General features: G+C 40.0%; 1 protein-coding gene across 1 annotated transcript in view; it reads left to right on the top strand.

The window, feature by feature from the left end:
* map2 (microtubule-associated protein 2) overlaps window positions 1-12,663 on the top strand; it is a 37,993-nt gene that overhangs the window by 23,298 nt on the left and 2,032 nt on the right. The window contains exons 15-18 of the mRNA XM_041057937.1: window positions 101-408; window positions 3,681-3,815; window positions 4,619-4,711; window positions 10,909-10,990. Of these exons, the coding sequence (XP_040913871.1) occupies window positions 101-408; window positions 3,681-3,815; window positions 4,619-4,711; window positions 10,909-10,990 (618 nt within the window). The remainder of the gene's footprint in view (window positions 1-100; window positions 409-3,680; window positions 3,816-4,618; window positions 4,712-10,908; window positions 10,991-12,663) is intronic.

Here is a 12,663-nt window from a genome sequence, read left to right as displayed (position 1 = left end):
ATGTTATTGTTTGTATGACATTAGCAGTGATAAGCCTTTAAAACAGAGCACATCTTTACCTTCAGCTCCAGCTTTAACCCTTTATACTTCTTCCAACCAGTAACAGAATCAGTGCGTTCCCGTTCGGCTCGCAGTGGCCACTCCACTCCCCGCACTCCTGGCTCCACAGCGATCACCCCAGGGACCCCTCCCAGCTACTCATCATCTTCGAGGACCCCCGGAACCCCTCGCTCCCTCAGCTTGATTTCCCAGGAGAGGAAGGTGGCCGTGGTCCGCACCCCACCCAAGTCGCCTGCAACCACACCCAAGCAGCTTCGCATTATCAACCAGCCACTGCCTGACTTCAAGAACATCAAGTCCAAGATCGGCTCCACGGAGAATATCAAGTACCAGCCCAAAGGAGGACAGGTGATGCTCTTCTCCCACACTTCCCCTGAAACCTGTAGCTTCTGACTAACTACTTGTTTATTATTCACCTCTGCAGTGATGCATTCTTATTTATACTGATTTCCGTGTGTTTCTGTTTTACTACACATCTGTGTTTTATGATTTCAGAGATAGATACTGGCATTGAGAAGTTTATTTTTGTTAGTACAGGTAACATACAGATATGGAAGACCTCCCTTAGGTTCATACACATGTAGATTTTCTACCAGACTATACTGCAGATTCTGTCCTTGAACCATAAAGCAACAGCAAAGTGCTCAACAGCAATAAAAAGAAATGGAGACAGACAACAACCTTGTCATGTCTCTAAGTAAGAAAAAAAATCAGTGGACTATGCACCATTGTTATGCACTGAGGCCAGCGGTAGCAGTCCTGATATGAATTGTATTGTAAAGTGTGTTTTTGTGTAACATCTGGCTTTTTCTTCCGCTTCGAAAAGCTTACTTCCCATGGATCCTCTGTCCCACCTGTGTCACACTCATTGTCTTTTTTAGGCTCTTTGCTACTGCTTTTTTACCGTTAGTCCTTAAGTCATCCTGCTCACCAGACTCACCAGTGTAAAAGAATAATGAGTTAAGAAACAATGGTCCTCTGTGGAAAAAAAAAAGTTAATTCTCACAACCATTTGCTAAACACAGAATGGGCAATGATTTAAACTAAGTAAATAAAGAATTCTGCCCCATTTTTCTTAACTTAATGAATAAAATTCTGTTAAAACTGATAGAAATACCAAGTTTCCCCAGGCCTTCAAATTCCTTGACAGTTTAAGGGAAGGACTAGCCTAGAGCTGATTTAAGGCCACAATTTAGATATTAACACTGATTTGACTAATAATATCGCTAACCAACACCCAGCTCTGCTGTTCTTTACAGTTTTCTGCCACTTCCAGTTCATTGTTTGATTTACCCGTCAGTATGGTTAACTCCCTCTGGTGCTAATATATGCACCAGCAAGTAAGGTCACACACACGATTACGTGGTTCCTGCCCAGTGTGAAATGGCCGAGAGCCAGAATAGAAGTGTCAGTGAAGAGAGTTAAGCATGTAGCAGGGAAAAAGATGGCCAAGATGAATCAAAACCAATGCTGAAAATTAGCCATAGGCACGTTATAGTATATCAATGTTCTTTTGCTGTGAATTTGAAATAGACTCCCGCCTGCTCTCCACTGGTCAGAACTGATGAAAAACAACTTCATCATACAAATAAAACATTCAAATGTATCTCAGTTGAGATGGCTGTGTTCCCATGCAAGGATCAATACTATGGATCCTGTGGATAAAAGCTGAGATGGAGATTTTTTTTCAGAAGGATTTCACCAAAATTTTTCTATCAACAAGATCTCAATTAAAAATTTGGCCTCTATAAAGTCAAATCGGTACTAATGTTGATTCTTACCCCTAAACCTAACAAATCGTTGGCTTCAAATTTGAGTGAACAGAAAAGTGACCTATGACCTTGCACTGAGAGACAAAACTGTGAGCCATATTATGTCCCTTCAGTTTTCCCCCTGGCTCTGTGAACTGAAGACAGCACTTCAGCCGACAGAAATCTGCATTTCAAATCCCGTTTTCGGTTAGCATGGTGTTCGAGAGTGTATATCCTACAGTTTGACAAATATCTTGTTCCAGCGTGAGTCTGAAACACAAAGTCAGCTCTGCAACAGGAAGCACAGTAATGAAAACAGCAATGTGTCTGTAGCCATCAGCTCTTACAGGCCTCCACTGATGACCTGATTAGGAGTCTAAGCGTTTGGCTGACATCTTTACGACTTGCCAGGTCTCTGCGCTGCTCTGTTCAGCCAGCCACAAAATAAGGAAAGATCATGCTCCAAACGCCTCCCTGTCATCTGCAGGAGAATTGGCCTGAGTGGAGTTTCTGTGCATGTTTGCTTGTGTGTTTGTGTCTTCAAGCATGCATGCTGGGTGACAATGCTAAAGCTGGCAATGATGTTCCTTTCATGCACGTCTCTATTGGAGTAGAGCTGTGTGGAGGGTAAGACACATGACAACTTGCATCAGGAATCTTACACATTTTTCTTCCCAGCTTTTATTTTGGTTGTGAGTATTTGTGACTGCTTGCCTTGACAGTTTGAGTAATACAGTGTCCCCCACCAAGTACTACATTCGAAGGGATTTTACCTGTAGTGGTTGTGGAAGTGGTTCAAACATGGCTGAGTTGAAATTTTGCATTTGCGTGTCTGCTTATTTTTAGCTGTGAATATTGCACACTTGCGTCTGTTACCTGTAACACAGGATGACCTGTAAGAGGGTTAGCTCCTCATTATATACACATGGTATGTGTATATAATGGTATATAAAAAAATATACTGAAAAGATTTACTCTTATCTCTGTTTATGAATATGTGATAACTTGGTTGTTTTTTTTATGTTAATATAATTATTTTGGTCCTCATGCAATTTGGACATCAATTTAAAGTCAACCTTCAGTAAAACACGTTAAAAATCAGCAGTATGAACACCCTAAGGTAACATTTAGCATTCTCTAACATGCAGATAATTGTGTGAGTGTAATTAATGAACATTTAACAGCAGCTTTGACTTTAACATCAACATTAAGTTTTTCATTTTTGTTCTAAAATACCTGCTGGTCGCAGTTAGCAGAAATGACAGGATTTGTTGCCAGTCCATCAGTTGAGCATGCCAGGGTGGAAATCCTCAAATTAACAAGATTCAGTCTCCTATTTCTCAGTGTGCTTTTCTCTTTCTCTTCCTTGACAGTTGTATATTTTGAAAGTGCAGTGTGAGATGGGTATACAATAGCCGGCTCACACAGTTTGACAATTTAGAATATAAATAAGCTGGTTCAGTCGTAGTCCTCTTCGCAACCCACTCGTCTCTCTTGTGTTTCCTGTGAAATATTCCTGAACTATCCTGCAGTAGCACACTGCTATTGTCACGCAGTAAGCTCCTGTTTCCACAGTGTGACAAACAAGAATTTCAGTCATGTTTGGAGCTCAGTTCACATTAGTTTTTCAGTTGACTTTCAGTTGGATCTCAGTTCAGACAGTAAAATCCTCTTAATACACAGCTGATGTGCAATATTTTAGTCACACAGAAGCGTAAGTAACCGTTTTCATATGACTGTAATATACATCTGTCCTGACCTTTGGTAGTCCCAAGCAGTTCCAACTAGTTCCAATTTCTAAGCAGCTCCTGTAGTGAGCCCCCCCCCAACCCCCCCAGCGACTGACCTGTCCAATGATTGTCCTCATAGAAGCACAAGGACCAAAATATTCCAACAGAGGCCAAACACAAGGCCTCTTGGATCTGGAAGTCAGTGCTGCGTCTCATCTCCGTTACTCTGTGTCTGTCAGCAGCACACAGTGTGACCTGGACCCAAGACCTGCTGGTATACCTCAGCACTGTTAATTATGGCACTGTGTGTTTTTGTAGAGTCTGGATAAGAATGTGCCACTGAAAAATAATAACAATACACAATAATACATTTGAAAGACTATTCTTGATTAATCCAGTTTGCAATTTCTTGAGGCATTAAACCAAAATAATAATTAAAAATAATAATAATTAAATCATTTAATTTATCAAATAATAGTTGAGTTAATTTTTCTTCACTGGATGAATTGATATTTGAAGTTTAAATATTTAGCAAAGTTCAAATGAACTTCAAATAGAAACTGTTACTGTTGAAGCAGGAAACAAATAATAATGTGATAGACCTATTTTTTTATTTTTTTACTTTTAGCTCATTGGAATAGAAATTAATTACCTATAATAGCTTTTTAAATTTGATAATTTTAATAACTATAAACATATTAGTTATGATTATAATTAGAAAGTCCAAATTTATTTCAGAGGCACACTCCAGGATCCATAGTTTTCAGCAAGTAGTTTATAACAATGAATTTATTGTTAAATTTATTGTTGCTGGGATAACTTTCCATAAACATGATTGTTGTAAACTTGTATTTGTGTCACACATTAAACGACAATGTCACATTAACAGATGGTGCTCATGATTAGGATCTCCCATGCACACTAATTCTTTAGAACTTCAATAAAGACAATGTAATGTGTATGAATTACCACACATTTTTCACCTCTATCCTCTAGTGCCTCCCTGTAGTCTCATGACAAGTATTCATTCCCATCCACCATTTAAGAAGTCCGTACTATCTGTGTATTTCTCCATAGATTCAGATATTAAACAGGAAGGTGGACTTCAGTCACATATTGTCAAAATGCAGCTCCAAGGATAATCTGAAGCACTCTCCCCACGGAGGCAATGTATGTACCCTTCTATCTTCACCCTCCTCGATCGAGGAGATGAGTGATGGCCATATTTAATTTTAGTTTGTTAGTCTGTCCAAAGTACTCCCACTGTATAGTCTGATTAAAGTCCAGTTAAGTGACATGCAGCAAGCTTTTTCTTGTTGTGCTGTGCGAGGCTGGATATATGTCTAGTTTAGCGGTCTAGTATTTTGCTACTCTAGTTTGTGTTTTACCCTCAAACCCTAATTTCCCACTTTTCTTGCGCTTGAAGCGCAAGAACACTGTCACTGTCATTGTCTCCCTTTTCATCTTTAGCTAAAGTGGGTAATGTAACTTTTAAAGCTAAGTTGTGCGACTATTAACTTTCATATTATGTTTTACTCTTATACCCTTAAGAGGCCTGTGAGGGTGGCCGAGAAACCCGGTATAAAACAATGAGTTGCAGCGGTCGGGAGCAGTTTCCAATTCCATTTTATTTGTCAAAACTGAGAATCTTGCTCACAAAGTCCAAGGAAAAAATTCACATTGGGCAACCAGAAAGAGAAAAGTACGCAAAAAAAGAAAGAATAATACGAAAAAGAACTCACTTCTCAAGAACAATCAAAGTAATACACAACAAATTCACTCTAACTGCCTTCCTGGCTATACCCTTAAAACTCGGGCCCACGGCAGGAGCTACATTCTGGAGCTGTGCTTCTCTTCTCTCTCGCTCCCAACCACCACAGCCTCCTCACCTTTATACTGTTGGACTGTACCTTCCCAGTTAATCAAAATCAATTATGTCCTCCATCACACTTACAGTAATTACAATATCAAACAACACATTGTCACATAGAAGTTCAGTTAAACTTACGTTAAAAACACATATTTCTTTCTAAACAGGACACTTATACTGGTTATTTCAGCACAAAAGACAAAACACCCCTCCCACTCTACCACACTTGGTTTCTTCCCCTGTGAACCCTCCTATTTAACCAAATGGACTGCTCCAGCCCAAGTTTGGCTGTTCCTGGTCTGACAGAGGAAGAAGCTCAACAAAGGAGACAGGTGAACACAATCCAAATGCGATAAATCAAATCCACAATCACAATGCCTCTTCTCTTCTTCACCTCCTCATTCAAATGTCCACACCACACAAATCACCACCAACATTTCACACCAGGATTGACATTCTGATAAAGTGAGAAGTGAGAAAGAGTGTGTAGTGCATGTGCCTTACTTAAGGGCACGGGGTCTCCCTGTGACAAGGCCGGTTACAACTTAGCATCTGCTATGTCAGCTTCTGATTTTAGCCACCTCCTTGCTGTGAGAGCAGAACCACAAACCCAAGAATAACTCAAGTATCTGGCACCAAGGTGGCCTCATGGTTAGAGAGCCAGATGACCAACGCCATATGTTGGTAAACGTCTGCTGTGCTCAAATATACTTGAGTAAGACACTTTAATTCCTACCAGCTCCATCTGACCTCCTATTAGAGGTGGCTCAGTAAGTTTAGGAAATTTTCTCTACAGAAATTCCTGTTATCACTCAGTTTTTCTTAGTTTAATCCTGTTTTTAATACTGTTCATCTTAGGTCTGGTATCATTGTCTGGTAGTTATTTTGTTTTGTCTTGTTATAGCTGTTGTAGATTGTCCCAGAGACTAGTAGTGGGTCTACCACTGAGTTAAATGTGATGATTTCTGTGTTTGATTCTAGATGTTGCCCTGATGAAAATTTATAAAAGTAAATTTGAAGACAGATTTGTGGAATTGTGTGTGTCCAGTTCATGCTGTGGCAATAAACCGTGTCATTTGATATTTAAATTTTATTATATAAAATGCAAGTATATAAGTTAAATGCATGAATCTCCTGCTGCAGTTGTCTGATCACTGCAGTAAACATTGTGCTAATTGGGAACTGGATGCACACTCAGTTCACAGCTAAGAAGGGCCTGTTTGCTAGTTAGTTTCACTACTGTTTGTCTGCTGAATAACCTCCTCATTCAAAACAGAAAAGTATCACGCTCTTGTACTTCACATCTGTCCAGCATAGATGAGGTATATTTTCTCTCGTTCTTTACTGCCACTCGTGTCATTGAGCCCAATTCAAAGCATTGTTTTGATCAAGTGATGTTGAAGAAAATACGGTCAGTTCAGCGCTCACACACCTTAGTCTCCCCTCCCCTCTCCTCACCTCACGCACAAAATGCTTTGGAAATGTATGTACTGTGTGTCTTTTTTCTCTCGACTGTAGTTACCATTGCTTTTACTGTACTGCTTGCAATAATGTATTAACTGTTAGTGTCTATGTACCAACTCTGCTGTGTCTGCTTCTCACTCCTGCTTTCTCTCCTTGCAGCCTCAGAGAGCTGTTCACCATACCTGCTCAGTCATATATTTTTATCATCCCTGCACCTTTACGGTCTCAAGTTTGAACTGCCTTTAATTTGCATTTATGTGTATTTTGAGTCTGAACAGAAGAGAAATGCAAAGCCACAAAGGAAATGTTGACACCTTAGTCAAGTATGTTCTCAATGAGCTTCCTGTTTGTTTTACTGACTCAAAATCCATGTAAAAGCAAATTCATGGCAGCAATATCTTGAAACTTCATGTTACTCTGCAACAAAACCCTTTACAATGCACAAATCCTCATGAGGCTGAAAGTCACACTAACTAGCTTCGGCTTCAGTTAAGATAAGATAAGATAAGTTAGATAGCTTAGCACAGTTATTTGCAGTGGATCCATTGTTTCAGAGGATGTTATGCTGATTCCTAGAGGTGGAGACAAAGTAAATGGCATCTACTGAGGAGTCACCAGATATGGCACATCTTTGGTACATAAATCAAACAGGGTCAGAGCTCATGCTGTGAGACTTTTGGTGAAATGAATCTATGTTGTCTTTTAGCTTAGAGAGAATGTATCCACTGAATGACATAGGGGAAGCAACAGGGGAACCAGTGTGCCAGTTATTAGTTCCTGCAATGTAGCCAAATTAACTCAGATATCTAAGATAGTATTTAAACGGTGGGAGGATACAAAGCGTTTGAGAGATGTTTAAAATGAAGTGCCATGCCAGAAAGCCCAACACTTTTCCCACCTCATTCCTGACCTCCACCCCTGCAGGTTCTCATCCCCAGTGTTAAGCTGGACTATAGCCATGTTCAGTCTAGGTGTGGGTCCTTGGACAGGCGGGGCTACTCAGCAGGAGGTGGAAACGTGAGTCTTGTGCCACAAGTCCATCGTCTCAGTGTTCATGTCAGTGTTATTTCTGTGTTTTGTAGTACTGTGTTCTTTCAGTGTTGCCTTTTCCTTTTTCCCCCTTGCTTTACAATTTCCCAGTTTATTTTGAATCATTCATTCATTAATACTGGTGCTCTTCATCAATGTAGCATTCTCTAGAAGTGGTTTGTGTCCTGCGAGGAATTTTGATACCAAAGGCTGAATGTCTCCTCCTCCAGCACTTGACAACATTCTCAACTGTAGCAGCATTCTACATGTAAAGGCTTTACTTTTTTTACTGGTGCAATTACATTTTGCACAAAGAAGTTTTGGCATAAGGGTTAGAAAAAAAATATATTTTAAAAAATTCCAGATATTGCTAGAAAGTCTCTTGCCAGCATCTCTCATCCTAAATAGGTAGAATGCTGCATGAAGCACTTCCCTCTTAGCTGATTAACTCCGATTACTGACATTTGAAGGCAGCAGGTACAGTGAGTTCTCTGTTCTCACCAGACCTCTTTTTATTTCCATCTGACAAATTAAGAGTTGCAGGGGACAACAAACACCTGTTTTGACAGAAACATCACATTTAGAACTATAAAACAGACTAATAGCTGCTTATGTAACTGTTGGTCAAGTTTCATGATTGTGTGTTTAGAAATAAGAATTTGTTATTTTATCAAAATCACAGTTCTTTGTGGACATTTGTCAGTTTTTGCAACCATAGGAAAAAACAGTTTTGCAATAGTATTATTATTTAATGTAGTAAGTGGATCAATGTGATTTTATATTGTGTATTATTACCCACAAAATACAGTAATCACAGGTCTTTCATTATGTGCCTAATTCAACATAAGGAGACATCTGTCATCTGTGGCATGTTTGGACTAGCTGGAGCCAAGATTTTAGCTCTCACCAAACTAGCTTACCCCAAAAGACAAGTAAAATAAACCTCAGCTATTTGGTTACTCTCATCTTATTTGTAAAAACTAAACTAAAAGGGGGTAAGTATCCGTTTTCCTCTTAAACTGTGTAGTGAAATTGTCAGTGTTGGTGTCCCATAGTGCATCACCTCAGATTCTAAACATACAAGAGCTTCAACAACAAGATAAATATCTCATGTCGATCCACAGTGCGTGACAAATGGCACACATTGGTCACTTTAACGGTCACTTTAAATCACAGCTGCACAACTGACAGTTCTTTCAGCTTTTTATAGCAAGCACATGACAAAGTTAAAGACACTGATGAAATGGGCAAGTAACAAGGTCAAAGATAAGGAGCAGGTGGCCAAGTTGTTGAACAGACCAATCGCTGGACTGGACAGAAATTTGGAGACACAGTGGCGTAGTACAGTTTGCATTCGGACAGAACTATGACATGCGTGAGAGGAACAGACAGAATGGTTCATGCAAAGGCTGTGATATTTGGCCCAATTAAAATTCATTATTTGGTTGTTGTTGCCAACATAGTATAGTGTACAGTACTGTGTAAAAGTTTTAGGCAAAAAAAGTAAAGTGTGGATGCTTTAAAAAGTAATGCCATGAATAGTTTTTTTTTTAGTTTCTGTTAACTTGCAGTGCAATGCAATGCAATAAACAGACAAAAAACCTGAATCAAATCAATAATTTATGCGACCACCATTTGCCTTTGAAACATCATCAGTTCTCCTCGGTACACTTGACAGGTAGGTTGTTCCGAGCATTTTGCTCACTACAGATGGATTAAGGCTGTCTCAGTGTCTTCTGTCTCTTCACTTAATCCCAGACTCACTCCATGATATTGAAATTAGGGCTCTTTGGGGGGCATACCCATCTGTTGCAGGGCTCCTTGTTTTTCTTGTTCCTGAAGACAGTTCTTTGTGGGTTTGGGCTCATATTCATGCTGCAAAATGAATTTGGGACCAATCACATGCCTCCCTGATGGTGTTTTGGGATGGAGGTGCCTAAAGCTTTTGCACAGTGATACCAAAACCCGTAAAAATCGTGAAAGAAGAAAAAAAAGTTAAACCATTATTTCATAAAGATATCATTGCTGGAGAGACATGCTGAGCTGCAGCCTGATGTTCACCACGTTGACACAAACCACATCTCATCTCTGTCTGTAAACTCGTGGTTTATTTTTGCTAGTATTATGCATGTGTAAGGGACGCCTAGTAGACAAACAGGCTAAGGTGCATACTGTGCTTTGTGCACATGGTGTTGTGGTCTGTTACATGGCTCATTATCTGCGTTGTTCATCATCGCCTTACTTTTCCAGTTGTTTTTTTCCCCCTCTAAGGCTATTTAAGAGAGGAGAAAAAAAAGAACACCAAATCATTGGTTACAAAAGGCATATCAACTAAATCGGTGACCTGGCAAAGTGATTGCTGACCACAGGCGTGACCCAGTGATTCATCTCAGGATGTGGTGTATCTCTTCTTGTTCATTGTGCTGTGTCTAAAGCTTTATAGCTCCACTCTGTTTGCTGTCTCATCGGTTCACTCCTTATAGTGGTTTTCTCTTCAGATCCCTAAGGTGTTTCACATAATAATGCATATTCTTATCTACTCTCCACCTGTGGCCACATTCAACTCTCCGGTCTTTCTTTGACGTCTCACTCTGAATCTTCACTGTTGTGGTTTACAGTGTATTTGACAGGTTTTCTCAATGTGCAAAAACTTTGTAGCTCAAAACACAGTTCCAGCACTCACATAGCTCGTATTCACCCTAGTTTCAGTTGCTTTAACAGACACAGCAGAACAAGTGATAGTCACTGGTATTCTGCTCTTGCGATGCCTTGCTTGTGTTTTCTAATAATTAAATGCAAATTAGATATCACCGTGTCAGAACGTAGAAAACTGCAGCCTTTCATTCTCATTTGATACCCAATCATTTTCTAAAATTACTGGATATCAGATGCACTATATTCTTCTCTATAATTCAGAAAGGGAGGATAGAAGCGATTGCCTCTCATAGCCTCATCGTGCACTGTGAGCTCTGACCTCGTCTCTTCCTGGCTTTGTTTCTTTCAGGTGCAGATACAGAATAAGAAGATTGACTTGAGCCATGTGACCTCCAAGTGTGGCTCTCTAGACAACATCCATCATCGGCCAGGTAACCTTTAGCCTGCACTCTCTCAGGGGTAACTGAGGGGTAACATTGGAGGTGGCAGCGTGGAATAAAGGTTAGAGAGGCGTGCTTGTCACCAGAAGGTCACCGGTGCCAGCCCTAACCTTACTATGTGAATTTACGTGGGGGAAGTCCAACATGCTTTAGCATTGCTTAGATACACTTGATCTTTCATGTGCTATTCAGTTCAGAATGTGGTCATATTGGGCAGCTTCCCGGTGAGAATGTGTGTAAGGGCAGAAAAACTGAGAATGCAATGACCTGAGCTTAGCACTGGCTCCAAGCAGTGAACCCAAGGCGAGAAGCACAATAGGCCCGCATTCAGAGGCAGGCAAGCAGTGTGGAGGTGTAATGATATTTGACGTGCACATATGTGCTCATGAGCACAATTAAGTTATGGCTTATTTTATCATACATACATATACATATACATATACATATATACATATATAGATAGATAGAGAGAGAGAGAGAGAGAGAGAGAGAGAGAGAGAGAGAGACAGAGACAGAGAGACAGAGACAGAGAGAGAGAGAGAGAGAGAGAAACTACTTTCTGAGGACCATTCTGAGGAGAGGCTGTAGTGCAGACAGAGGTCAAGCTCATCTAATAGGCTATGAAAACATAGCTAAGCAAGCTTTCATTTCCAGCAGCTGTGGATGCAGCACAAATTGTCCAGCTTTAATAGGCTGGCTTTGTAATGTTTTGTGTACAAATGCTTCAGAATTCATCAGAAGAGTGAATGATGAATGAAAGGATTTTTTGCTACCTTTTCATCTTTACCAGTTAACAATAGATATATAGGATATTCAATTTGCTGTGGCACTAAAGCAAGCAACAGCTAGCAGCAGCTTTTAAAAAAGGTTGCCTAACTCCACCTTTTGCTTAAGGTGCTCAGCAAAAGCTGCAGCTAGCATTAGTGGTAGCTAACAAGTCTTCCCCTGCAAAAAGCAATTTAAAATTGAATTCATTTACATATTGAGATCACAGTGCAGTCAGAATGGAGATAATGAGAACGTCTATGAATACGAGGCATAAATGCAAATGTTCATGGATCAGATGTCATTATCCAGATAGAGATTGCATTTTAATACCAAGTATAAAAGGGGTCAACGAATCCCACAGATAGGCCGTTTCTAAGACTTGTTTACCAGTACATGTCAGACACTAAGGGTAAACACAAGCCATGAAATTTAATGCACTGTGGCTGTTTGTAAACTGACAATTAAGTGTAATCTAATCCAATCTAAATAATAAATGTGATTTGCAGTTTATATTTAACTCCTGAAAAACACAGCAGCTGATTTGGATCATGGTGAACTGACAAACAACAACAGTGGAAGCTGTAAACTGCATTTGGATTGACAGCTTGATGGATCTGTCCACAGTCAGCCAAATGTGGGAGGTGTGGTGGTTTCTGGCAGACTTGCCATGTTCTGTGTGTTTCTATCCTCAGTGTGTGGATGTGGAGCATGATGCTGAGCTCAATTGGGTCAAACCTGGAACCCTGTTTTTAACTTTTCAATCAAATCACTGAAAGAACCAAAAACTCATGCACTGTTGATGATTTGCTTCCATCCTCAGACAAGGGACATCTGAGGACAGTGTTTTTCTCAGTCAGAGTTTATGACCCAGTGCAAGACTTTATGAAGGGTAGTGA

Source organism: Toxotes jaculatrix, chromosome 15 (genome assembly GCF_017976425.1).
Source record: "Toxotes jaculatrix isolate fToxJac2 chromosome 15, fToxJac2.pri, whole genome shotgun sequence".
Classification (NCBI taxonomy): domain Eukaryota; kingdom Metazoa; phylum Chordata; class Actinopteri; family Toxotidae; genus Toxotes; species Toxotes jaculatrix.
Note: the sequence above shows the minus strand (reverse complement) of the source record. Positions and strands in the feature narration are given on the sequence as shown.